Raw genomic sequence first — 25109 nt, 5'->3', positions numbered from 1 at the left:
AACAAAATCATATTCAATTAAAGAAGAAGTAAATACTTGGGGAGACCCTGCCAACTATCTTCCCAAAACCATTCCCATTCATTATATAAATAAACTAAGGCTAGGAGAATTTAACACAACCTGCCCAAAGTACACGAAAGTAACAATATAAGTTATAGTCAGGATCTGACTGCAAGTCTCTTAGACTCTAAAATCCTACTATATCTTATTGCCTACCTTAACATAAGTCTTTTGCTTTCTGAGTCTAACAGATAAATTTCAACAAATCACGCTATCAACTCAATGCATTTTCTGTTGCTATTGACCACTTGTAATAATAAGAAAAAACAGTTAACATGTATTAAGAACCCTTAAATTTATTATCTCACTTATTTTCATACTGTCTTCAAAGTTGTGGAACTTGCCCAGGAGTACACAGCAGTAAGTAGTGCCATGGGAATTGGGGGTTGTTTCAGTCTGAACCAAAGCCCAACATCTTTCCACCACATCACATTGTCTAATAGAAGCACAAATGACAGTCCTCAGGTTCGTCCAAAGAAAAGGAATACAAGAAAAACTGTCCCAAACCACAAAAAGGGAAAAGGGAATATAAAAGGGAAAAGGGAATGAATCAAGTTTGAGAAGGAAAAACCATAACTGAGAAGTATGACGTGTTCTCTTTGTACCCTGGCACATATCATTTCCCCATTTCCATTAAGGTACAATTTAATTCTATCATCTTTAAGGAGCCATTCTCTACCTCCCCAGCCCTCAATCTTGCCCTCACTGGTCTCCTATATATCATTTAAATCAATTACATGATAGCATAAAATACATTATATTGCAATTTCTGAGTGTTTTATTAATCAGGTTACAAGCAGCTTGAAGACAACTTTTGTATCTTACAGTCTAGATTCCAACATGAATACAGTGTCTGTATTGATGATAATCATATTCAAGTATTACATTTTTGAAAAATTATTTAGAAGTTTTTCAAATCAGGTTATCAGCTCCAGGCACCTTAATGCCAGTAGAGTAAACAAAATAAATGGAGAGAAAAGAACTAGTTCAAATCTCTACAGGACTTGTTTACAAAGTGCCACATCTAAAATATTATTTCCAGACTTCAGACATAAACTTTAAAGAACTCACTTCTACATTTTTTTTAAAGGAAGGAAAAAAAAATGAGGCCAATAATTTTGTGAAATCCATAATAAGAATTACTAAACTAGAAAGTAAGATTTCTCACTTCTGGTTGAAGAATTTTCCATTAAACCAACAGTTCTCCAAGTATAGTCACTGGTCCTTTGGAGATCCCTAAGAACCTTTCAGATGATCCAAGAGGATAAAACTATTTTCATAAAAATATTAAGATATCATTGGTTTTAACTGAGTAGGCTTTTGCACTGGTTACCAATAGTGGGTAAGACTGCCAGCACCTTAGTAGAAATCAAGGCAGTGGCAGAATCAAACTGTATTTAATAGTCATCATATTCACCACCATGCACAACAGTAAAAATAAATGCGTTTCAGTGAAGAATGTCCTTGATGTAGTAGTGGTAAGTATTTAATTTATTAAATTCTGACCCTTGAGTAATGTCTTTTTAACATTCTGTGTGACAAATGAGAAGTACACATAAAGCACCTCTGCCATGCACTGCATTCCAATGGCTGTTACAACGGCTGTCTCAAGGGAAAGCACTTGTGTAACTGTTTAAGTTGTAAGCCAAGCGAGATGTAGTTTTTCATAGAACACCATTTTTACTTGAAAGACAAACTGACAAATGACAGCTGTTCAGATGTGGATATTTGGCATACAAAATGAAATAAGCCTGTCACTTCAAATAACCCAATTGACAATATTTGTTTCTGTGACAAAATTAGAGCTTTCAAGTAAAATCAGAATTTTTGAAAAACCTTTATCTGGCCACCATGAGTTTTACAGCTCCCCAATCCTTAAAGAATTGTCTGATAAGACACAATACTACAGTATTAATAAATGAATTGTTTGTATAATGTAACACGTAAAACTCTTAGAAGACCAGCAAAAATCAGTGAACTGATATTTGCTAAATGACAATGTGTGATGTTATAAAATCCAACTCAAAGTCTAAGATAGACAGAAGATTTGAATATGATAGACTATGAAAGGTTCACTGATAGTCTCAGATTCCATACTGCAACTAATCTCTAAGCCACCATTTGTCAAAATTGTGGTGTAGTATCAAAGAAGAAAATCCATTACTTATTTGAAATAACTATTAAAATATCCTTCCTTTCTCCAACTACGTGTCTTTGTGAGGCTGGATTTTCCTCATATACTTCAGCCAAAACAACATACTGCAACAGATTGAATGCTAAAGTAGATACGAAAATCTAGCAGTCTTCTATTAAGCCAGACATTAAAATAACTTCCAAAAATGTAAAACAATGCCACTCATCTCACTAATTTTTTACTTCAGAAAACAGTTATTTTTATTAAAATGTTATTTATGTTAACAAGCTTGTGAGTTTGTAATTTTTAATGAATTAATAAGTGTTTTTTAGTTTCTCAGTTTTAATTTCTAGCTTGGTAAATATTGATAAATATAACCTACATTAACAAAAGCTGCTTGGGATCCTCAATATTTTTAAGAGCATAAGAGGCTCCAGAGGCCAAAAAAAGTTTGAGAACTATTACGCTCTGCTATATTGGAACACTCGTAAGTTGAAGATGAGCAGAGTAAAAAGATTTATAATCTACTAGGAACCTTGAAAACATACAAATTTGTGAGAATTTGTGACTCCCTACCTCAGGTCAAACCTGGAATTAGGGGATAGACAGCTGTGGTTTATTTTGGAGGAAAGAGACAAGTAAGAGGACAAATCAACACCAGGACAAACCGACAGATTCTCCAGACAACCTTCAACTCTCCACAGGCCCCACTTACTACTACCATTTCCAATCTCTGTCTGAGATTACAAAGAAACAAGAGTCAGCAGAGAGGAAGGAGGGAGGTTATAGAGTAGACAAGGCAAGCCTCAGGCACTGAAGACAAAGGACTATTTTGGGGTGGAAGTAGAAGGATGGTAGATTAAATTGTGATTTATAAGTACATCCCACATACATATTTTGTTCATGACAGATGGAATACATCGCCCATAGTTTAAATGTTCATTTTTTGTTTAATATCAAAATTTAAAACAAAATTTAAAAGATAAACATCCCCCCCCCCTTCTCTCTGTCTCTCACTTTTAATATGACCAACTCTCTTGCTCTTTTTTGTGCCTTATGGTTGAAAGCTTTATGAGGGTTCAGGACTGGCTGGGCTACATCAAAGAAAAATTAGAAGTTCCTCTCTCTTTCTACAGTCCTCTGTTCATACCTTCCCATAGTACTTAGTGTGCTGACATTTTCAGTCTCCCCCACTGGACTGTAAACTCCTCAAGAACGGAGTTTACATCTTACTCACCTTTTTCCCTAGAACATAGCACAGTACCATTACAGACATGTTCAATAACTGGTTCCCAAATGATTGATTTCCCAAGGGTTATATATAGTTTATAAAATATATTTCCTCCAGAAGCAAAACACAAGTTGTACTTTCTTCAAAATAGTAGTTGGAACATACTGTTAAATTTAAGATATAATTATTATCTTATTTAGCCACTCTGAAAATGTTTACCACTTTCTCCTAAAACTTCCTCTTGGCTTCTAAGGGGCAGTATTTTCCTTGTCTTCTTTCTACTTCTCTGGTCAGAGCTTCTCAGTCTTTCTCTGATCTCTTTACGTTAACCTCCCCAAATTCTACCCTCAGTCCTATACTTGACTCCCTCTATAACTCTTTTGGGCTATCATATCTAAGTCGGAATTTCTCAACCACAGCATAATTGACATTTTGGACCAGGCGATAATTTGTTGTAAGGGGATGCCTTGTGCATTGCAGGATGTTTAGCAGAATCCCTGGCCTCGACCCACCAGATCCTTCAATGGTGACAATCAAAAATCTTTATTCATTGCCAAATGTCTCCTGAGGGAAAAATCACTCCAGATTGAAAATCAGTGATCTAAACTAACAACTTCAAATATCATACACACACGCACACATTGCTAACTCCCAAATCTGTATTATTAACCCAAACCTCTCTCCTGAACACAGTATATTCCAATCACCTGTTGACTAACTCTCTTTGGACATCAAATTTAATAAACTTTAACTCATTAATGTTTTCCTTAAATCTATGCCTTTTCCCTCTCTGCTCTATCTTGATGAATGACACAACTATCTAAGCAATCACTCAACCCAGAAATCCAGGAGCCATCCTAGAGACCTTTTTCTCATTCATATTCAATGAATTACCAAGCCCTATTCTTTCAATCTCTTTAATACCTTTCAATTAGGTCCCTTCCCCTCCATTTCTACTACCACAGACTTAAATCAAGCCTTATTACATCTCACCTGGATCACTATAATAGCATCCTAACTGGCCCTACCCGCCCTCTGGTCCTATTATCTTTCCTCCACAATGTGCCAAAATGATCTTCCTAAAACACAGAACTGATAGTGTCACTCCCCTCTCTAAAATCCATGACAGTTTCTCATAGCCTGTGAGTTACACTTCAGTTCCTCAAACAAGCACAAGAAGGCATTCATGATAAGACCATCACTTATCTTTCTGGGCCCAATCTTACTCCAGCAACTCACACACAGAGATTCTTCACTTCTGCCATACCAAACAATTTGCATTCTGCAGGCTTTTAACACATGATATTCCTTTTGCCTGGAACATCCTCCTCACTTCCAATCCCCAACCCCCTCTTACAACAAAGTCCTGGCTCATCCATTTTTTTTTTAATTTAGCTCAAAAAATCATTCCTCCAAGAAGATGTCTCTAAATTCCCTGTTTGATTTAGAGTCCTCATCTCAGTTCACAAAGAAGCATGCTTACACTTCTATTATAGCCTTTACTTATGCTTATTATGCTTATGATCATTGGCTAGTGCAGCCCAAGAGAATGGGCATCAAACCTTATTTGATCTGACAGCCAACAAATCAAATATTTCTCACGCTTACTAACTACAGAATATGTCCATTAATATTTGCTAAGTAAATGGAAATAATGTCTCCCTCAACATTTCACTTTTAATACAAAAGCAAATTTTAAAACTAGGTTTAAAATAAGCATAATTTATTTTAAAAGCAATCACTTTTAAGTCAGTGCTAGTTAAACTGCAAGTAACAGAATTTTAAATGATGCTTTAATTAAATATATGTGTCTATGTATATATGCATGCACATGTGTGTGTATTTTTTCCGGCCATGGAATCTGTAATAAATATTTACAAGTAAAAAGCCCTAAATGTTCTTCCACTGACTATGGTGCCTACTAATATATCCAAACACAGCCATCTAAACCCTGGTTACCAAGACTAGTATCTCAATTTTAGTTACTATTCTTCCTCAAAACTGACAGAACTCTTGCTTATTGTAAGGCTTTGGTCAAGTGTACAACATGCAATACCAAATAGTGCAATCACTTATTTGAAATAAGAAAGTGCCTTACTGGGGCGCCTGGGTGGCACAGCGGTTAAGCGTCTGCCTTCGGCTCAGGGCGTGATCCCGGCGTTATGGGATCGAGCCCCACATCAGGCTCCTCCGCTAGGAGCCTGCTTCTTCCTCTCCCACTCCCCCTGCTTGTGTTCCCTCTCTCGCTGGCTGTCTCTATCTCTGTCGAATAAATAAATAAAATCTTTTAAAAAAAAAAAAGAAAGAAAGAAAGTGCCTTACTGATGGACCTGTCTTTTTTTTTTTTTTTAAAGATTTTATTTATTTATTCAACAGAGATAGAGACAGCCAGCGAGAGAGGGAACACAAGCAGGGGGAGTGGGAGAGGAAGAAGCAGGCTTCCCAGTGGAGCAGGGAGCCTGATGCGGGGCTCAATCCCAGGACCCTGGGATCACGCCCTGGGTCAAAGGCAGACGCTTAACGACTGAGCCACCCAAGCGCCCCATGATGGACCTGTCTTTATCTCAAATAACCATCAGTTGAAACTTAGCCCTATACTAAAGTCCCAATACCTACAATACTGTTGTACTTGAAACTGATCAGCATTATGTGACCCCCCCAAACCCTCAAACATAAAGAAGCCAAGTTTTCAGATCTAGAGTTTGATACTATCAAATTTTATATTTTTAAATTAAAAATGTACATGTCATGTACACACAATATACAACACAGTGACTATAGCAAAAAATACTGTATTGCATTTTTAAAAATTAAAAATTATCAAGTTGAAAGAATAAAATGAATAAAAACATATAAAGCCATTGTATTTTCTATATATATCTAATGGAAGACAACTGTGAAACTGAATTTCTAAATATTACTTCAAATACACCTTTGAGGCATGCACTCTCTTGAGAAATAAAACTTTGACATGTATTGGCTTAAAAGATTAGAGGGATCAGTTTATATTCTCTTAAGAATTCAGGATATCAAAATTTGGAAAGAATCCTGCACTTTCTTGGTTCCCTGCCATTATGTCCTAGCATCAGTCAATAAGGGAATCACTGAAATAGCTGCCTGAGTACAGAAGGCTCAGCTCCCCACCTCCATCCCCATGCATCGAAAGTCCCACATGACCTCTCCACACCCTTTAGCCTCACTCATCTCTCATTCCAGCCATCAGCTCTGCATGGGCTCTAACCAATGTCACACAGGGGCTGTCTGAAAGTACCTCACTTCAGGTCTATACATTGTGTGCCTTTCACCTCCCACCCCAAAAATATCCATCTTGATGCCCAAGTATAGGACACCATAGGACTCTTGTGGGACTCACTCATGCAGAATTCAGAAATGCAGGGGCGCCTGGGTGGCACAGCGGTTGAGCTTCTGCCTTCGGCTCAGGGCGTGATCCTGGCATTGTGGGATCGAGTCCCACAACAGGCTCCTCCGCTATGAGCCTGCTTCTTCCTCTCCCACTCCCCCTGCTTGTGTTCCCTCTCTCGCTGGCTGTCTCTATCTCTATCGAATAAATGGATAGAATCTTTAAAAAAAAAAAAAATTCAGAAATGCAGGTGAGTTCCCACCTACTGAGGTGAGCCTGTGGACAATGGGAGATGGATACAATCAGATAAACTCTTCCCCTTTCCTCCCATATACACAGTCCCGTGCAGTCAAGCAATCTGTCATGTACAAGTGACAGCCAGCCTGATAGCACAGTTTAATCACTTAGCTCTCCCTCTTTGCCTCCTTCCTCAGTCTGGGTTTGCACTTCTAATAAATTAGCAGTGCACAAGGCTCTGCTTTCTGGGAAACCCAGTTCGAGATACTCACTCTACCAAAATAAAAGAAAGTCTGTGGTTTATATACTGCAAGGGAGATCTCAAAGCCCATTAAACTGCAAGCTGGTATTTCTCCCTTCTTTTCCTTAACTGAAAGACCTCAGAGACAGCAGAATAAAATCAAAACCTTACTGTCACTGTTTCCTCACTCACCGCTTCTCCGAACCTATTACAATACCAATCTCCAGAAAAACAGTATCAAGTAGATCTTTGTTTTAGTGTTCATGCACTGTTTTAGATTGGCAATGCAGATGGTTAGAGGAAAGAATGATGGTATACACTGACCTACTAGTTCCTTCTCTTTTTCCAGGTTGCTCAAAGTCCCAAAGCTGGGATTCTAAACACTGCCCCTTCCATCATGGCTCAAATTCAGGCTCTACAGGACTCCACCCCTCGAAAGTAAACACTGCCAAACATTTTGGAAAGTAATGTAAACATTCACATGTTAGAAATGCTGACATTTACGGTGGTAGAAAATAAAATTCACTTTCACTGAATAACAAAGCAAGCTTGTTGGAATTGGGAATGTAGAAGTAGACAGAAGGTGGGGATCAGGTCACACAGGGCTTTACAATATTGGTAATGTTACAAATGGTAGACTGGTAATGAGAACATTAAGGATTTTAAATGTAGTAAGTTCTCTCACTTTTCATGAAATGAAAATAAAATTTTAGGCTACAATTCCTAATAACTGGCAGGCTAGTGAAGTTTCCAAACTAATAAGTAGAAAAGGCTTATAACTAAATTACTAAGTCTCCCAATGAAACATCACTATTCTATTTTCCTCCAGGAATGATTGCTCTTTTAAAGAACAAATGGAATCACTGGGTCAATACCATAGACACTATGGAAGAAACCCTGTTCTGTGGTAATACTGCCAGAGCAGATCTATTTAATTTTTTTTTTCAGTTTTTTTTCATTAAAATATACACAGCAAAATTTACCATCTTAACCATTTTTAAGCCTACAGTTCAGTGGTAGTAAATAGATTCATAATGCTGTCCAACTATCATGACCATCCATTTCCATAGCCTTTTTCATCTTGTAAAACCGAAACCTATTAAACAATATATCCCCATTCTCCCCTCCCCTCCAGGTCCTGGCAACCACCATTCTACTTTCTGTCCCTATGTTTCTGACAATCCTAAGTACCTCATCTAAGCAGAATCATACAGCATTTGTCTTTTTGTGACTGGCTTATTTCAACTTAGCATAATGTCTTCATGGTTCATCCACGTTGCCAGATATGTAAGACTTTCCTTATTTTTTTTTTACCATAATGAGATACCATTTTATGTCCTATCTGAAGATATGGCTCAATGGTGTCTCTTAGATACAATGAATAGAGCATAAGTTGATGCAAACATTTTGGAAAGTAATATAAACATTCACAAACTCATGACCTGGATATTACACCCTTCGGTTCAAAGCGAAAGGAAATTCTTGCTGATGTGCAATGGAAGACAATGTCCAAAATGTTCACAGCAGTCTTGTTCACAGTGGCAAAAACCTTGAGTAGAGGGAGATGGGGATAGAATGGTGGTATGGCATGAAGAATGACAGTCCTCCAAAGACGTCCACATCCTAATCCCTGGAACTATATTAGTGGTTTATTATAAAAGAATGTAACTCAGATTATTGGTAAGCTCTCAGTGCTGCAGGGCAGGGAAAGGAAGAGATGTGGGTGGTGGAAAATTAAATTAAATTAAATTAAATTAAATTAAAAGGCTATAACTTAGAAACAGCCAGGTGGATGAGATGCATAGGACAAGATTTGAGGAAAAACAGAAAGTTTCCATGACCTCTCCAAGCGTATCACTCTCCCTAAATCATCTGTTCACCAACCAGGAAGCTCCTGCCTTCCTTTTTAAGACTGAATAACATTCCATTGTATGTGTATACCACATTTTGCTTATCTATTCATCTGACGATAGACACTGGATAGCTTCCACATAATGGAATAATGAATAGTGAATTCATAATAATAGCAGTGAATAATGCTACTATGAACATGGGTGTACAATATTTATCCAATTTTGACAACAATATCTCATTTCAATCCATTACCCTGTATTCACACCACATACACAAAATCTAGAGTAGAAATCCAGAAGGAAAGTGAAAAAGATGACTTTTTTTTTTTGTAACATGTCCAATTTCTTCTAGGTTAGCCTCATCAAATCTAGACTATCAAAACTTTTCATGCCTCTTAGTATAGTGTTATTTTTTATGGCTTTTGGTCTTTTCCTATAGAGTCTCCAACTCACATGTGAATATTTCCCACATCTTCCACCTGCAATATTTTATCTTATTTTATTTTGTTTTGTTTTAAGATTTTATTTATTTGCGGGGTGCCTGGGTGGCACAGCAGTTAAGCGTCTGCCTTCGGCTCAGGGCGTGATCCCGGTGTTATGGGATCGAGCCCCACATCAGGCTCCTCCGCTAGGAGCCTGCTTCTTCCTCTCCCACTCCCCCTGCTTGTGTTCCCTCTCTCGCTGGCTGTCTCTGTCTCTGTCGAATAAATAAATAAAATCTTAAAAAAAAAAAAAGATTTTATTTATTTGAGAGAGAGAGACAGCAAGAGAGACCACAAGGGAGAGGGAGAAACAGACTCCCCACTGAGCAGGGAGCCTGACATGCAGCTCAATCCCAGGGCCCTGGGATCACTATCCGAGCCAAAGGCAGATGCTTAACCAACTGATCCACACAGGCACCCCCATCTTCCACCTTCAAAACTCATTTTACATCCTGCTTTCACCAAACTACGTTCCTAAATGCTTTACTTTCTGTTAACCTAAAAAAAAAAAGAAAAAAGGAAAAAAAGAAAGAAAGAAGTGATGACATTTACAGTATATGAATTATATCTTAATCAAAAATAAAAATAAAGCTCTGTTCTCATGTAAAAAAAGGAAAAGAAAAAAATGAAATATGTTTTGTTAAAGTACCCCTAAAAGGTTTCTAAAGTACCTAGTAAATAATATTAAAGTAACTATGGGGGCCCCTGGGTGGCTCAGTCGTTAAGCATCTGCCTTTGGCTCAGGGCGTGATCCCAGAGTCCTGGGATCGAGCCCCACATCAGGCTCATCCACTGGGAGCCTGCTTCTTCCTCTCCTGCTCCCCTGCCTGTGTTCCCTCTCTCAATGGCTGTCTCTCTCTGTGTCAAATAAATAAATAAAATCTTAAAAAAAAAAAAAGTAACTATGAATCAGCAATAATGAAGTCTATTTTAAAAAGCAAAAATTTGCAAGGCACATAAATAAAAATAGAGTATTAAAAATAGAATTGCAAGTTAATCCTCCCACTACCTAACAATAGCAAGTTCTTTTAATTTCTGTCATCTGAAGATTGGTACATTTGCCAATAATTTTCAAAAATATTGGGAATGATCAGAAGATTAGGAAATAAGAAAAAAAGTTGTGTTTTAACCTGGAATTAGACTGGAAAAGAGAAATGTGAAGTAGAAACAGCCCTAAAAGATATGGCCACATTACAAATGTACCACACGACTAGTCTACGTATCTTAAGGAGAGCTCTCTGATATAACTCAAAAAGTGAAAGAGACATAGAAGAACACACATTTGTCTTGAGACAGGTGCTAATAATAAACACAAAGATTTATGGCCTGCTGAAAACAAATCTTTCACAGTTTTTCTTTATTGCTAATTAGGTAATTTCATATTGCATTGTTTTCTGCAATAGCGAGTACAACAGGACAAATTAACATGTTAAAATACAGAAATGTCAAAATGACGCCAATTAGTATAATGGTGGCAGGTTTTTGTTTGGTTGGTTTTTTTTGAAAGATTTTATTTATTTATTTGACACAGAGAGAGACAGCCAGCGAGAGAGGGAACACAAGCAGGGGGAGTGGGAGAGGAAGAAGCAGGCTCCCAGCAGAGCAGGGAGCCCGATGCGGAACTTGATCCCAGAACCCTGGGATCACGCCCTGAGCCAAAGGCAGATGCTTAACGACTGAGCCACCCAGGCGCCCCTGGTGGCAGGTTTATCTAAGATTCAACAAATAATTTATAAGTTGGGCCTTTAAGAATCCACATTCTTTTAAGTGATTGCCTTATCTTTCAGTCTATTTCTTGGGTGACTTAAGATCAGCTTGTCCACACAAAAGAAGTATTCTTTTAAGGCTTTCCAAAATTTCCAGTATCTCATCTTTACCAGAAAGCCTATTTAACGGCAGCCAATTTGCAAACATCAAATTTAAGATTACAGTTTCAGTAAAACAAGAAGAAAGAAATCAAAGTTCACTTCAAGTATTTATGTTGGCATAGACTGAACAGACTACTTAAGAAAAAATTGACACCAAGGGCTCCACTTTGCCATCACTCATGTGCTGCATGCACCAGTTTTCACATTACTTTAATAAAGAGACAGACATAATAAGTCTATCATTTAAAGTACGCAAATTCATTACTCCTTCCTTGTGAAGTTGACATCTTGGCGTATGTCACATATTTGCAAACTAAGTATGCATTCCACTGAAAGGACAAAGAACAAAGCAGCTAGAATAACTTAGCTTTTTAAGTTTATATTTTCATCAAACAAGAAAACTAAGTGGGTGCTTACAATATACAACTGCTAGGGTCAATTTTATCATCACTACATCTTCAAATTTCCCACAATTATTCAGAACTTAACATTGTAATTGACTCCAACAACTAAAGCACAGACAAAAGCACATTAAATAGCAGACAATGCCTAATTAACTAACATTTAATGACAACAACAAAAAAATAGTTCTATTATTTACATAGATAATCCAACAAAAACCCTACAGTAAATAGCCATTTTGTTCTAGTTCTATGGAAAAGAGAAAGCCCACTAAGAAATGAAAAGAAATTCTTCAATAATATACTCTAATTATAATTTGAAATACAATTTTCTTTAAAGATTTATTTATTTGAGAGAGAGTGGGTGCATGAGCACAGGCAGGGGGAGGGGCTGAGGGGGAGAGAGAGAGAAAGAGAGAGAGGAAGAGAGAGAGAAAATCTTCAGGTCGACTCCCTACTGAGGACATGGCCAATGCGCAGGGCTCCATCCCAGGATTCTCAGATTACGACCTGAGCCTAAATCAAAAGTCAGCTGCTTAACCAACTGAGCCACCCAGGCACCCCTATAATTTGAAATAAATTCTAATAAATTAATTTCATTCACTTAAAACCATTTTTCAGGAAATTACAAGTTTTCCCAATACTTCTATTTTTTTTTGTTTAGTTTTTTTTTTTTTTTTTAAGTAGTCTCCAAAGCCCAACGTGGAGCTTGATTCTCTACCAACTGAACCAGCCAGGCACCCCTTTCCAATACTTCACTCTGTGATCACAGCATTTCCTTATTCTTAATGCTTTATATTTGATAGCTCTGCAAGAAAGTATAATAACAAGCATAGTAAATATTAAAGATTTACTCAAAAAAATTACTGTCCTATTGATAGCAGTGAAGGCTGGCAAAAGGAACTAATGTTTTGAGGGGTTTTTTAAAATACCTTAAGATAAATATGACAAAAATCTGATTAGAAAAAGTAATTTTCATGTCCTCTAACACAAATACATACTTTCTATTCAAATACTTCCATACATCCACACATTTAAATGTAAAGAGATAATGATCACTGACTATGTGCCAGACACTATGTCAAATGCATTACACTTAATAGCAATTTCTAATTGAGTGATTTTTCACAGCAATTGTTAACCTTATTTTACATATGGGGCAGAGGTAAGGTACAAAGAGGTTAAACAATTCACCTAAAGCCACACAAAGACAGAGCTAGGATTCAAACCTAGACAGTTTGGCTCCACATCTGATTTCAGAATTACTATACTACACTGTGTAGAAGGTACACATGGTACATGGCACAATGCCTGATACTCAGGAGGTAATTAAAAAAAACGCATAACTATTGTAACTATCTTTTTTTTACTTACTCTGTGATAATTCTGGATTTCCTTTCAGATTCATCATCTTCGGAATTGAAGGGCCATACACATCCACATCTAGCAAGCCAACGGCCTTTGACTGTAAGGACACAGAATTTACTATAAGATTATTTCCACTCTTTGTCAAAGATAACACACATAGCAATATTAAATCTGGCTATAAAAAAGAAAATTCGCAAAAAATTCCAAACTCCTAATCTAAACTTTCAAAGCAAAAAGTAAGGTAAAAGATCGTAAGCTACTTAAATACTTTTTGTTGGTTTACTAATTTCTTCTAGATAACTAAGGAAAGAAACTCCCTGTAAACGCTTTACACATTGCAGTTCAGATCTCCCATATAGTCTCAAACAGACTTTTTTGATCTGAAGACTAACAAACTACACACAGACAACATTAAAATGACTTACAATGGCAAACAAAACCACAGGAAGATGGAGCATCAACCTTTGGAAAGCCCACCTAACTCAAGTAAGAATACAAAATGAAGGAAAAAAAATCATGGGAATAAGACTATAATAAAGCAAGTGACAAATTCTGACACAGACCTGTCGTGGAAATGCTAATAAGGACAGTGGCAGACATAATACAGAGATAACCTCTTACATGGAAGTCACAGTTAAACACCCTATGTCTTTTGGAGAATTCATAAACAACTAAAACTGTTTTTCACTGATGACCCATCTACCTACCAAGGGCAGAATATCCTTATCGTCCTCTTTACTAGTTGCCAGTTCATCAGCAACATAGCCAAGTAAAGGGAAACAAAATTCACTATTCCCAAGTATGCCTTTTTTTTTTTCTTCTCCCCCACTCCTACTTCTCCTTTGATAGATTAAATCAATCTGTTACTGGTTTTTCCATATACAAGCAAACAGAATGCAAATACTAACTATATGCCTTTGAGTTATGTTTCACCAAGACTTAGAATTCTCCTCCCTCTCTCCCTGTATCCTGGCAAGATAAAATTCTTAACCTTTCAAAAAGCCTTTTTTTAATTAAATAATCCCCCACCTTCCACGTTATCTACCTATTTCCAGACACAAAATTACTTTTTAAACCTTGCTGTCTGGTTCCTATTAATACATAAAATAAGGTACATTCAACATTTATGTCCCTAACTTCATACTAAAACTGCAGTTCTAAGAAAACTATTTAATGTCCCTGTGTGACTCACAGAGCCTGGAGGACTGGGGATTAAAATCTGCCACTACCAAAATCTCAGCTTACTGCAAAATAAATGAGAAAATAGGACGAATACTTTACCTTTAATACAAAGGTAGCACATAAAATTTAGGTTTAATTCATTTAAGTATTAGCTTTAGAAAGGTTGGAACTTTCAATGAAAAATTCTGACCCGTTCTGAACTCCTTTTTAAACCACAAACAAACTAATTTAGTTAAACTAAACTAAACTAAACCAGAATTAAATTTACTATGGATAAAAAGATTTTCAGGGGTGCCTGGGTGGCTCAGTCGGATAAGTGTCTATCTTCGGCTCAGGTCCCAGGATCGAGCCCCACATCAGGCTCCCTGCTCAGTAGGGAGTCTGCTTCTCCCTCCCTCTCCCCCGGCTCTGTCTCTCTCTCACTCGCTCTCTCGCTCTCTCTCAAATAAATACATAAATAAGTCTTTTAAAAAAGAGATTTTCAAATAAGGGAGACTAAAACCTTAAGAAATGTGGATAATTGTTAATACTATTATCTAAGAGTCTGCTAACACTATAACTATTATTAGATAAAGAAGCTGAGGGACTCCATTCTAGAAAGGCTCTGTTTTTCTGGTAGGCCCCATTTATTCATGACCCATATTTGCCTCTGAATAAGCCAAAGAAGCTATGTTTCCACTTTAAGAAGCAAGCAAAAAAGCTAATCATTCTCTGAGCTTTGTCCTAGGCTCCAAATACCTGATATAACATCTGAGAAGAGCAGGATACCAAATGTGTTCCAGGACACTCGCTTTGAACAAACCTCGGCTGACACAGGCATTAATACTGCTACCTTCAGTAATTCATGAAATAACACCTATTGCTCACCTGACACTCTCCTTTGATAGGACCCCACCCTGGACTCCCAAAGAAACATATGCCCTGGACCCCCTTCCAATATAAAACCCCTAGCCCCAAGCAAAAATGAGACTCATTCTCTTTTCCTTTCCAAATTTCCCAGACAGACCATCTATTATTCTCTGTCATTCATGCTATTCAATAAACTCTTTCATTTTTTCTAACTCATGTTTGATTTCTATCCTGCACAAAGCCAAGGACTCTCTGGGCTGGTCCTGTAGAGAACCCCCACTCTGGATCCTTGGACCCAGGCTGCCTACATTAATATCATCCTAGAATTTCAACTCTTTTCCATATCTTTTCTCATGATGCCTACAAAAATTAAAAACTACCACAAAATAATAAATGTCAATAAAAACAGAAACTATTCTAAGATATTTTTTTGCTTTGTTATTTATATTAATGTTGGTTTTATAATAACTTGAAAAGGTTAGGTTCCAGGTTTCAAACTAATCTCCTAAAAATAAAGTTAAGTAAAATAACTTAGCTTTTAAGTTTGTTTTCATGAAACAAGAAAACAACTAAGTGACCCTGCTAGGGTCAATTTTTTCATCACTCGATCTTTAAGTTTCCTTCAAAATGTTAAGGAGAATCTATCTATCATCATTTGTCCTGTGTCCTAGAAGAAAACCATGCCTATCTAAAGGTGAACTCTTGGCATCAGGGTTCAAGACAAAACTCAAGATCTGTCCTAAAATTTGCTGTGGTAAAAAAAAGACTTTGCACATACCTAGATGGCTACTACTATACATGATCACATAAGAATAAAGGGGGCAGCCACTTGCACACGCGCGCGCTCTCTCTAAAAAATAAATAAATAAATAAAGGGAGAGAGATTACAAGATTTTAGAGTTCCTTTGTTTCCTAGAAAACAGAACTAAAGATAAGAGAGAATCTTCTATGTGTTAGCTTCTCTGCATACTCTCCCTAGTAGTAGCAGCTACTCACTGACCTAAATTTAGTACCAAGGCTTATATATATCAAAAAGGAAACAGAGAGGAAGGTATGAAGTTCAGGAAGAATAGAGGACATGAGGGACAGGGAAGGAGGGAGGGAGGAAAAGATGGAGTGACGTTAATCAGCAATGTCATATTAAGAACATGGATAAACTAGGCCTCTATAGCCAGCTCTGTGGACAAATCAGAATTTAGAGATTTTTAGAAAATTTTAGAAAGAAAAAAAAAAGAAAAGAAAATTTTTAGAAACCATGCCATCCTGAATTACCCAAATAAACACCTAAACTTTCCCTAATTATACCTCATCATTGTTTGAATTTCTTCTTGATGCCAAGCACCCTAAACATTTTATTTACATTTCCCATTGACTCCTCATAGCAATCCTGCAAGGTGGTATTATGCCTGCCTGTGGATGAGAAAGCTGGAAACTAACACTCAAAATTATATATGTATATCTATATGATACCTACTATATATATATATATATATATATATATATATATATATATATATATTCTATCTTAAAATGTATTCTTTCTTAGAATGAAGCAGAATGAGAAATTAAACACAAAAATACTAACTTCATAAACCTCCACCAGAACTTTAACATGATCTGACTACAAAAAACTTAGTCATACAGCAGGGGTCAGCATGCTTTTCCCTTAAGGGCCAAACAGTACTATTCTAGGCATTGTGAATCATACGACCCACAACTACTCAGGACGACTACTGTGCCACGAAAGCACAGACAATATATGTCCATGAATGAGTATGGCTGCATTAAAATAAAACTTTATTTACAAAAACAGTCAGGGTTTGGTCCACAGATCACAGTTTGCCAACTTGAATTTAGAGAATAAACTTTTTCATGACCAAATTATTCAATCACCCAACAATCTAATTTTGGTTTTGCCAAGAGCAGGTAAGACATAGTCATCTCTTTTAGTGTCAGAGGAGCTATCTCATTAAAGATTTACTTCCATATCCTTAATTGGGTAGTTTTTTAAAAACAATAAAGAGCACACTTTTCATGCTGTTTCACTGGAACTAAGCATGTCTTAAATATCATGAATAAAATTGGTGTCCATTAAACAAAAACACTAAGCTTATATTAATTAAAACGTATTGTACTTAGAGTTGTCATAGCTCCTGGACCAGTAAAATTACCATAGCTACAAAAATTAGCTTAAACATATTTTCAACTCAAGAATTCAATAATGCTCAAAAAGTACCAAATAAACCTCATTTGTTTTTCATAATTTACTCCATTATTTTTAAATAGGCTCCTATTATAGGTGTATAAATAGTCTTTTAATTTAAATTTTCAAAGACAGTTTTTATACTGTAGGAACATAAATGAGCAAGATAGAAGGCTATAAATAAATATATGCAGCTGGGTGTCTAACTAGCTAAGTTTTATGAATCCCTTCTACCTTATTCCTCCTGAAATACTTACATTTAGTCAAGAAAGCTCCAATTAAGACTTCTGCTATATTTAATTTCAGCCAGGCTTAAAAGAATATTCACTACAAAAGCCTCATCAAATACAGAACAGATAAGATGATTATTAGCAAAAAATAACTATAAACTTACTATTTTTATGTATGATTCCCGAATCTTTAACATCATCATAAATGTAACCTAATATGTTGGTACCTAACATATACTCTTTTTCTGACTCTCCTAAGTTCTCGAAGTCTAGCAGATGACATAAAACAAGAGAGATCAAACCCCAAAATACTATTTAGATTTTGGGATTTATTTCTTTATAATTCATATTACCCTATAAAAGCTAAAGGTGGCAGATTTACTCAGAGTGCTTATACTGTTTCATTACTACTGCATGAAAGCTGCAATGTGAGAGCCTACAAGTCCTGCTTTCCTGTGTTGGGTTTCAAAGGCACCAACAACAGTTTTGATACTGCTTTGTTCTTTCAGCAGTATTTATATTAAAGATCATAAAATTTCATGGCATGTTCCTTTTATCCACGTCATCTGGTAATAGATCCCACACACACACACACACACACACACACAAAATTTAGAAGGATCTCACCCAATTATTTCTAAGCAAACATTCATTTAAGACTAAGACCCGCCTAAAGGTTATCCTTTCTAGAGAAGTATCCGGTTAAGAATCCCATGATTCCCTGCACATTACAGTTCACTTAATCTTGGACTAGCATTTGGGATTTAGAGTTGAGTCAAGGCTCTTTCTTCTCCTTTTGCTTTGCTTTAAGTCAAGCTGCCACTCATATGAATTTCAATCTCTGGGTAGCGAAAAATATGTTTCTATTAACTAAGATTAAATAAGAATCTGATTGGGACAAGAACTAATGGATAAACAAGGTGACAAGAAAACAATTTCCTACTATTTATCAAAGGACTGTCCATATCTTGAAGTTCAGCAAAGAAAGGAACAAGGGCAACATAAAGGTAAAAGTACACCTGGCTGTAAGGAGCACAAACAGAGATACGTTCATGAAAAATATAAAAGAATCCCAAATGATTGGGGCGCCTGGGTGGCACAGTCGTTAAGCATCTGCCTTTGGCTCAGGGCGTGATCCCAGCGTTCTGGGATCGAGCCCCACATCGGGCTCCTCTGCTAGGAGCCTGCTTCTTCCTCTTCCACTCCCCCTGCTTGTGTTCCCTCTCTCGCTGGCTGTCTCTGTCAAATAAATAAATAAAATCTTAAAAAAAAAAAAAAATCCCAAATGATTAATTACTTGCAAAAGAGCTAGGGGAAAGAGCAATAATAGAGAGAGAAATAATAGATTTCAAACTAAAGACTGTGTTAGGTCAAAAAGAAATTTAAGAGATCATCTTAGTCTTTTGTCTACTTTTTAGTAATGAAATAGATCCAGAGATAATACCACAGCTGGGCCTAGGATCCAAATCTCTCTCCAACACACAATAAAGCCTAAATATTAACAATCACCAGACACTCCCCTTTATTTCTCTCATTTCATCCTCTACTCTTCTCCCCCTTTTCACTCCGCTCCACAGACACTGTCCCCTTGCAGTGTCTTAAACACACCAGACATGCACTAGCCTTCTGCAGTTGTTCCTTCAGCCTAGAATCCTGTTCCCCCAGATATTCACCTGGTTCTCTCCATTACTTCCTTCAAGTCTTGACTCAAACACTGTGTAGTAAGGCCTTCACTGGTCACCCTATCTAAAATGCAATTACCAAAAAAAGGAGTCCAAGATGGCGGAGGAGGAGGAGACCTAAAGTTTGGCTGGTCCCAGGAATTCAGCTAGAGAGCTACCAAACCATTCTGAATACATATAAACACAACTGGAGAACGAAGAAAAGAGTAGCAGAAACACTATGAACAGAAAAGCGACCACGTTCTGCAAGGAGGAGAAAAGATGGTGGAGGAATAGGGGACCCCTTTTTCAGCTGGTCCCCTGAGTTGAGCTGGATATCTACCAGACCATCCTGAACACCCACGAAATCAGCCTGAGACACAGGAAGATACATCTGGATCTCTATAAACAAACATCTCCAGTACTGAATACTGAGGTACGAAGCAGGGAGCCCTAAATCTGCGCAAAGATATCAGAAGATAAACAGAAGGGGGAGGGAGCCGCCGCGCTCAGGCACCGGGAAGTAGTAGCCACCTGCACTGGGGAGCAGGCCGGACTCTTGGACCCGCACCCGCGAGACAGCAGACTGAAACCCTGAGCCTGGGAACGCGCGTGCGACCAGACTGAAAACCGGAGCTCCAGAGCGCTCACTGGAACCGTACTGAAACCAGGAGCTCGGGAGCGTGTTTGCAACCAGACTGAAACCGGCGGTCCGGAGCGCACGCGAACCATACTGAAACAGAGAGCTCAGGAGCATGCGCAGGAACCGGGGGAGGCTGGAGGTGTTAGAAGCACAAAGGACAGAGACGTGCTAGCCCTGGAAGTGAGGGCTGGAAGAGTGGCTGTGGGGCGCACAAACTTTGACGCTACAGGGCTTTTGGCAGCACCAACAGAAACAGAGTTAAAGTGGCCAGGAGAGCTCAGTGGAGAGCAGACTGCGATTTCTCTGTTCTGACAGAGAGGCTGGGTTACGGCCACTGCTACTCTGACTCTCAGAAGAGTCACAGAAAACCTCCAGGGAAAGCCACCAGAGAACAAAAGCCCGGAAATACCGGCTCACATTGTACCCATCCCCATCCCTCCTTGCAGGGGACGGGACAACTCTACCCAAACAGGGTTGCCTGAGTATCAGCACGGCAGGCCCCTCCCCCAGAAGGCAGGCTGAAAAATCAAAAAGCCCACATCCTTAAGGTCCCTATAAAACAAGTGCACACTGCCTGGGTCCTAGTCAATAATTTGGGCTCTTGGCATCCCCGCAACCTCTCCTCAGCAGAATGACGAGGAGGAGAAATCCACCCCAGCAAAGAAAAGATAATGAGTCTGTGGCCTCTGCCAAGAGGCCACAGAACTGATGGATATGGATATAACCAAATTGTCAGAAATGGAGTTGAGTAACAATGGTCAAGATAATGTGCAGACTTGAAAAAATATTAATGAAAATATTAACAAGAATATAGAATCTCTAAGGGCAGAAATGGGAGCAAATCTGGCAGAAATTAAAAATGCTATGAATCAAATGCAGTCTAAACTAGATGCTCTGATGGCCAGGGTAAATGAGGCTGGAGAATGAATTAGTGAATTGGAGGATGGGATGGTAGAAGAGAAAGTTAAAACAGAAACTGGGCTCAAAAAAAAATCCAATCTCAAAAATGTAGATTACGGGGGATTACTGACTCAATGAAATGTTCCAATGTCAGAATCATTGGCATCCCCAAGGGAGTGGAGAAAGAGAGAGGTCTAGAAGAGATATTTGAACAAACTGTAGCTGAGAACTTCCCTAATCTGGCAAAGGAAACAAGCATTTGTGTCCAAGAGGCAGAGAGGACCCCCCTCAAGGTCAGTGACAACAGACCTATACCACGTCACGTCATAGTGCAAATCGCAAATATTAGATCCAAGGATACAGTATTGAAAGCAGCCAGGGGGAAGAAAATCCTTACGTACAGAGGGAGAAATATCAGAATAATGTCAGATTGTCTACAGAGACCTGGCAGGCTAGGAAGGGTTGGCAGGATATTTTCAAAGCTCTATCTGAGAAGAACATGCAACCAAGGATCCTTTATCCAGCAAGGCTGTCATTCAGAATTGATGGAGAGATAAGGACCTTCCAGGATCGGCAGAAACTGACCGAGTTCATAACCACCAAACCAGCCCTACAGGAGATATTAAGGGGGGTCCTATGAAAGTAAAGAGGCCCCAAGACTGATACAAAACAGAAATTTACAATCTATACAAAGACTTCACAGGCAACATGACATCATTAAAATCATATCTCTCAATAATCACTCTCAATGTGAATGGCCTAAATGCTCTCATAAAACGCCACAGGGTGGCAGATTGGATAAAAAGACATGACCCATCCATTTGCTGTCTACAAAAGACTCATTTTGTACCTAAAGATACACCCAGACTGAAAATGAAGGGATGGAAAACCATTTTTCATGCCAATGGAGCTCAAAAGAAAGTTGGGGTAGCAATTCTCATATCAGACGGATTAGATTTTAAACTAAAGACTGTAGTTAGAGATACAGAAGGACACTATATTATTCTTAAAGGATGTATCCAACAAGTGGATATGACAATTATAAATATCTATGCCCCCAACAGGGGAGCAGCTAGATACACAAGCCAACTCTTAACCAGAATAAAGAGACATATAGATAATAATACGTTAATAATAGGGAACCTCAACACTCCACTCTCAGCAATAGACAGATCACCTAAGCAGAAAATCAACAAAGAAACAAGAGCTTTGAATGACATACTGGACCAGATGGACCTCATAGATATACATAGAACACTACACCCCAGAACAACAGAATACTCACTCTTTTCGAATGCACATGGAACTTTCTCCAGAATAGACCATATACTTGGTCACGAAACAGGTTTCAACCGATACCAAAAGACTGAGATTATTCCCTGCATATTCTCAGACCACAATGCTTTGAAACTGGAACTCAGTCACAAGGAAAAATTTGGAAGAAACTGAAACACTTGGAAACTAAGAACCATCCTGCTCAAGAATGACTGGGTAAACCAGGAAATTAAAAATCAGTTTAAACAATTTTTGGAAACCAATGAGAATGAAAACACATCGGTCCAAAACCTATGGGACACTGCAAAGGCAGTCCTAAGGGGAAAATACATAGCCATCCAAGCCTCACTCAAAAGAACAGAAAAATCAAAAATGCAGTTTTTATATTCTCACCTCAAGAAGCTGGAGCTCGAACAGAAGAACAGGCCTAACCCATGCATGAGAAGGCAGGTGATCAAGATTAGATCAGAGATCAATGAATTAGAAACCAGGAGCACAGTAGAGCGGATCAACAGAACTAGAAACTGATTCTTTGAAAGAATAAATAAGATCAATAAGCCACTGGTCAGCCTTACTCAAAAGAATAGAGAAAGGACCCAAATTAATAAAATTATGAATGAAAGGGGAGAGATCACAACCACCACCAATGAAATAGGAAGGATCATTAGAAACTTTTATCAACAGCTTTATGCCAATAAATTAACCTGGAAAAATGGATGCCTTCCTGGAAACTTATAAACTACCAAGACTGAAACAGGAAGAAATTGATTATTTAAACAGACCAATTAATTATGAAGAGATTGAAGCAGTGATCAAAAACCTCCCCAAAAACAAGAGTCCAGGGCCTGACGGATTCCCTGGGGAATTCAACCAAACATTCAAAGAAGAAATAATACCTATTCTCCTGAAGCTGTTTCAAAAAACAGAAACAGAAAGAAACTACTAAACTCATTCTGTGAGGCCAGTATTACCTTGATCCCCAAACCAGGCAAAGACCCCATCAAAAAGGAGAATTACAGACCAATTTCCCTGATGAATATGGACGCCAAAATTCTCAACAAGATCCTAGCTAATAGGATCCAACAGTACATTAAAAGGATTACCCATCAAGACCAAGTGGAATTCATCCCTGGGATGCAAGGGTGGTTCAACATTCGCAAATTGATCAGTATGATAGATTATATCAATAAGAAAAGAGTCAAGAACCATATGATCCTCTCAATAGATGCAGAAAAAGCATTTGACAAAATACAGCATCCTTTCCTGCTTAAAACCCTTCAGAGTGTAGGGATAGAGGGTACATTCCTCAATCTCATAAAAACCATCTATGAAAAGCCTACAGCAAATATTCTCAATGGGGAAAAGCTGGAAGCCTTTCCGTTAAGATCAGGAACACGACAAGAATGCCCACTCTCACCATTATTATTCAACATAGTACTAGAAGTCCTTGCAACAGCAATCAGACAACAAAAAGAGATAAAAGGTATTCAAACTGGCAAAGAAGAAGTCAAACTGTCTCTCTTCGCAGATGACAGATACTCTATATAGAAAACCCAAAAGACTCTACCCCCAAACTACTAGAACTTACAGAGTAATTCAGTAATGTGGCGGGATACAAAATCAATGCTCAGAAATCAGTTGCATTTCTATACACGAACAATGAGACTGCAGAAAGAGAAATTAGGGAATCCATTCCATTTACAACAGCACCAAAAAGCATACATTATCTTGGAATTAACCAGAGATGTAAAGGATCTATATTCTAGAAACTACAAATCACTCTTGAAAGACATTGAAGAAGACACAAAAAGATGGAAAAATATTCCATGCTCACGGATTAGAAGAATAAACATAGTTAAAATGTCTATGCTACCCAGAGCAATCTATACTTTCAATGCCATCCTGATCAAAATATCAATGATATTTTTCAAAGAGCTGGAACAAACAGCTCTTAAATTTGTGTGGAACCAGAAAAGGCCCCGAATCGCCAAGGAATTGTTGAAGAGGAAAAACAAAGCTGGGGGCATCACAATGCCGGATTTCAAGCTATACTACAAAGCTGTGATCACAAAGACAGCATGGTACTGGCACAAAAACAGGCACATAGACCAATGGAACAGAATAGAGAACCCAGAAATGGACCCTCGGCTCTTTGGGCAACTAATCTTTGACAAAACAGGAAAAACATCCAGTGGAAAAAAGACAGTCTCTTCAATAAATGGTGCTGGGAAAATTGGACAGCTACATGCAAAAGAATGAAACTTGACCACTCTGTCACACCATACACAAAGATAAACTCCAAATGGATGAAAGACCTCGATGTGAGGCAGGAATCCATCAAAATCCTAGAGGAGAACATAGGCTGCAACCTCCCTGACATCGGCCCCAGCAACTTTTTTCATGACCCATCTCCAAAGGCAAGAGAAACAAAAGATAAAATGAACTTGTGGGACTTCATCAAGATCAAAAGCTTCTGCAAAGCCAAAGAAACAGTCAAAAAAACTTCCGCAGCCCACGGAATGGGAGAAGATATTTGCAAATGACACTACAGATAAAAGACTGGTATCCAAGATCTACAAAGAACTTTTCAAACTCAATACACGAGAAACAAATAAACAAATCAAAAAATAGGCCGAAGATATAAACAGACATTTTTCCAATGAAGACATATAAATGGCTAACAGACACATGAAAAAACGTTCAAAATCATTAGCCATCAGGGAAATTCAAATCAAAACCACCTTGAGATACCACCTTACACCAGTTAGAATGGCAAAAATTGACAAGGCAGGAAACAACAAATGTTGGAGAGGATGTGGAGAAAGGGGATCCCTCCTACACTGTTGGTGGGAATGCAAGTTGGTACAGCCACTGTGTAAAACAGTATGGAGATCCCTTAAAAAGTTAAAAATTGAGCTACCCTATGATCC

At 38.0% G+C, this 25109-nt stretch overlaps 1 protein-coding gene across 11 annotated transcripts in view; it reads right to left on the bottom strand.

The window, feature by feature from the left end:
* NUBPL (NUBP iron-sulfur cluster assembly factor, mitochondrial) overlaps positions 1-25109 on the bottom strand; it is a 357232-nt gene that overhangs the window by 216876 nt on the left and 115247 nt on the right. For all 11 annotated transcript variants that reach the window (XR_008957222.1, XR_008957223.1, XR_008957224.1 and 8 more), the window contains one exon: positions 13243-13333. Coding sequence is in view for 7 of the 11 variants with exons in the window: in XM_057306471.1 (XP_057162454.1) it covers positions 13243-13333 (91 nt within the window). In the remaining 4 variants the exon portion in view is untranslated. The remainder of the gene's footprint in view (positions 1-13242; positions 13334-25109) is intronic.

The sequence above is a fragment of the Ursus arctos genome, unplaced genomic scaffold (genome assembly GCF_023065955.2).
Source record: "Ursus arctos isolate Adak ecotype North America unplaced genomic scaffold, UrsArc2.0 scaffold_37, whole genome shotgun sequence".
Classification (NCBI taxonomy): domain Eukaryota; kingdom Metazoa; phylum Chordata; class Mammalia; order Carnivora; family Ursidae; genus Ursus; species Ursus arctos.
The sequence above is the reverse complement of the archived record's forward strand: the minus strand, read 5'-3'. Positions and strand labels throughout refer to the sequence as shown.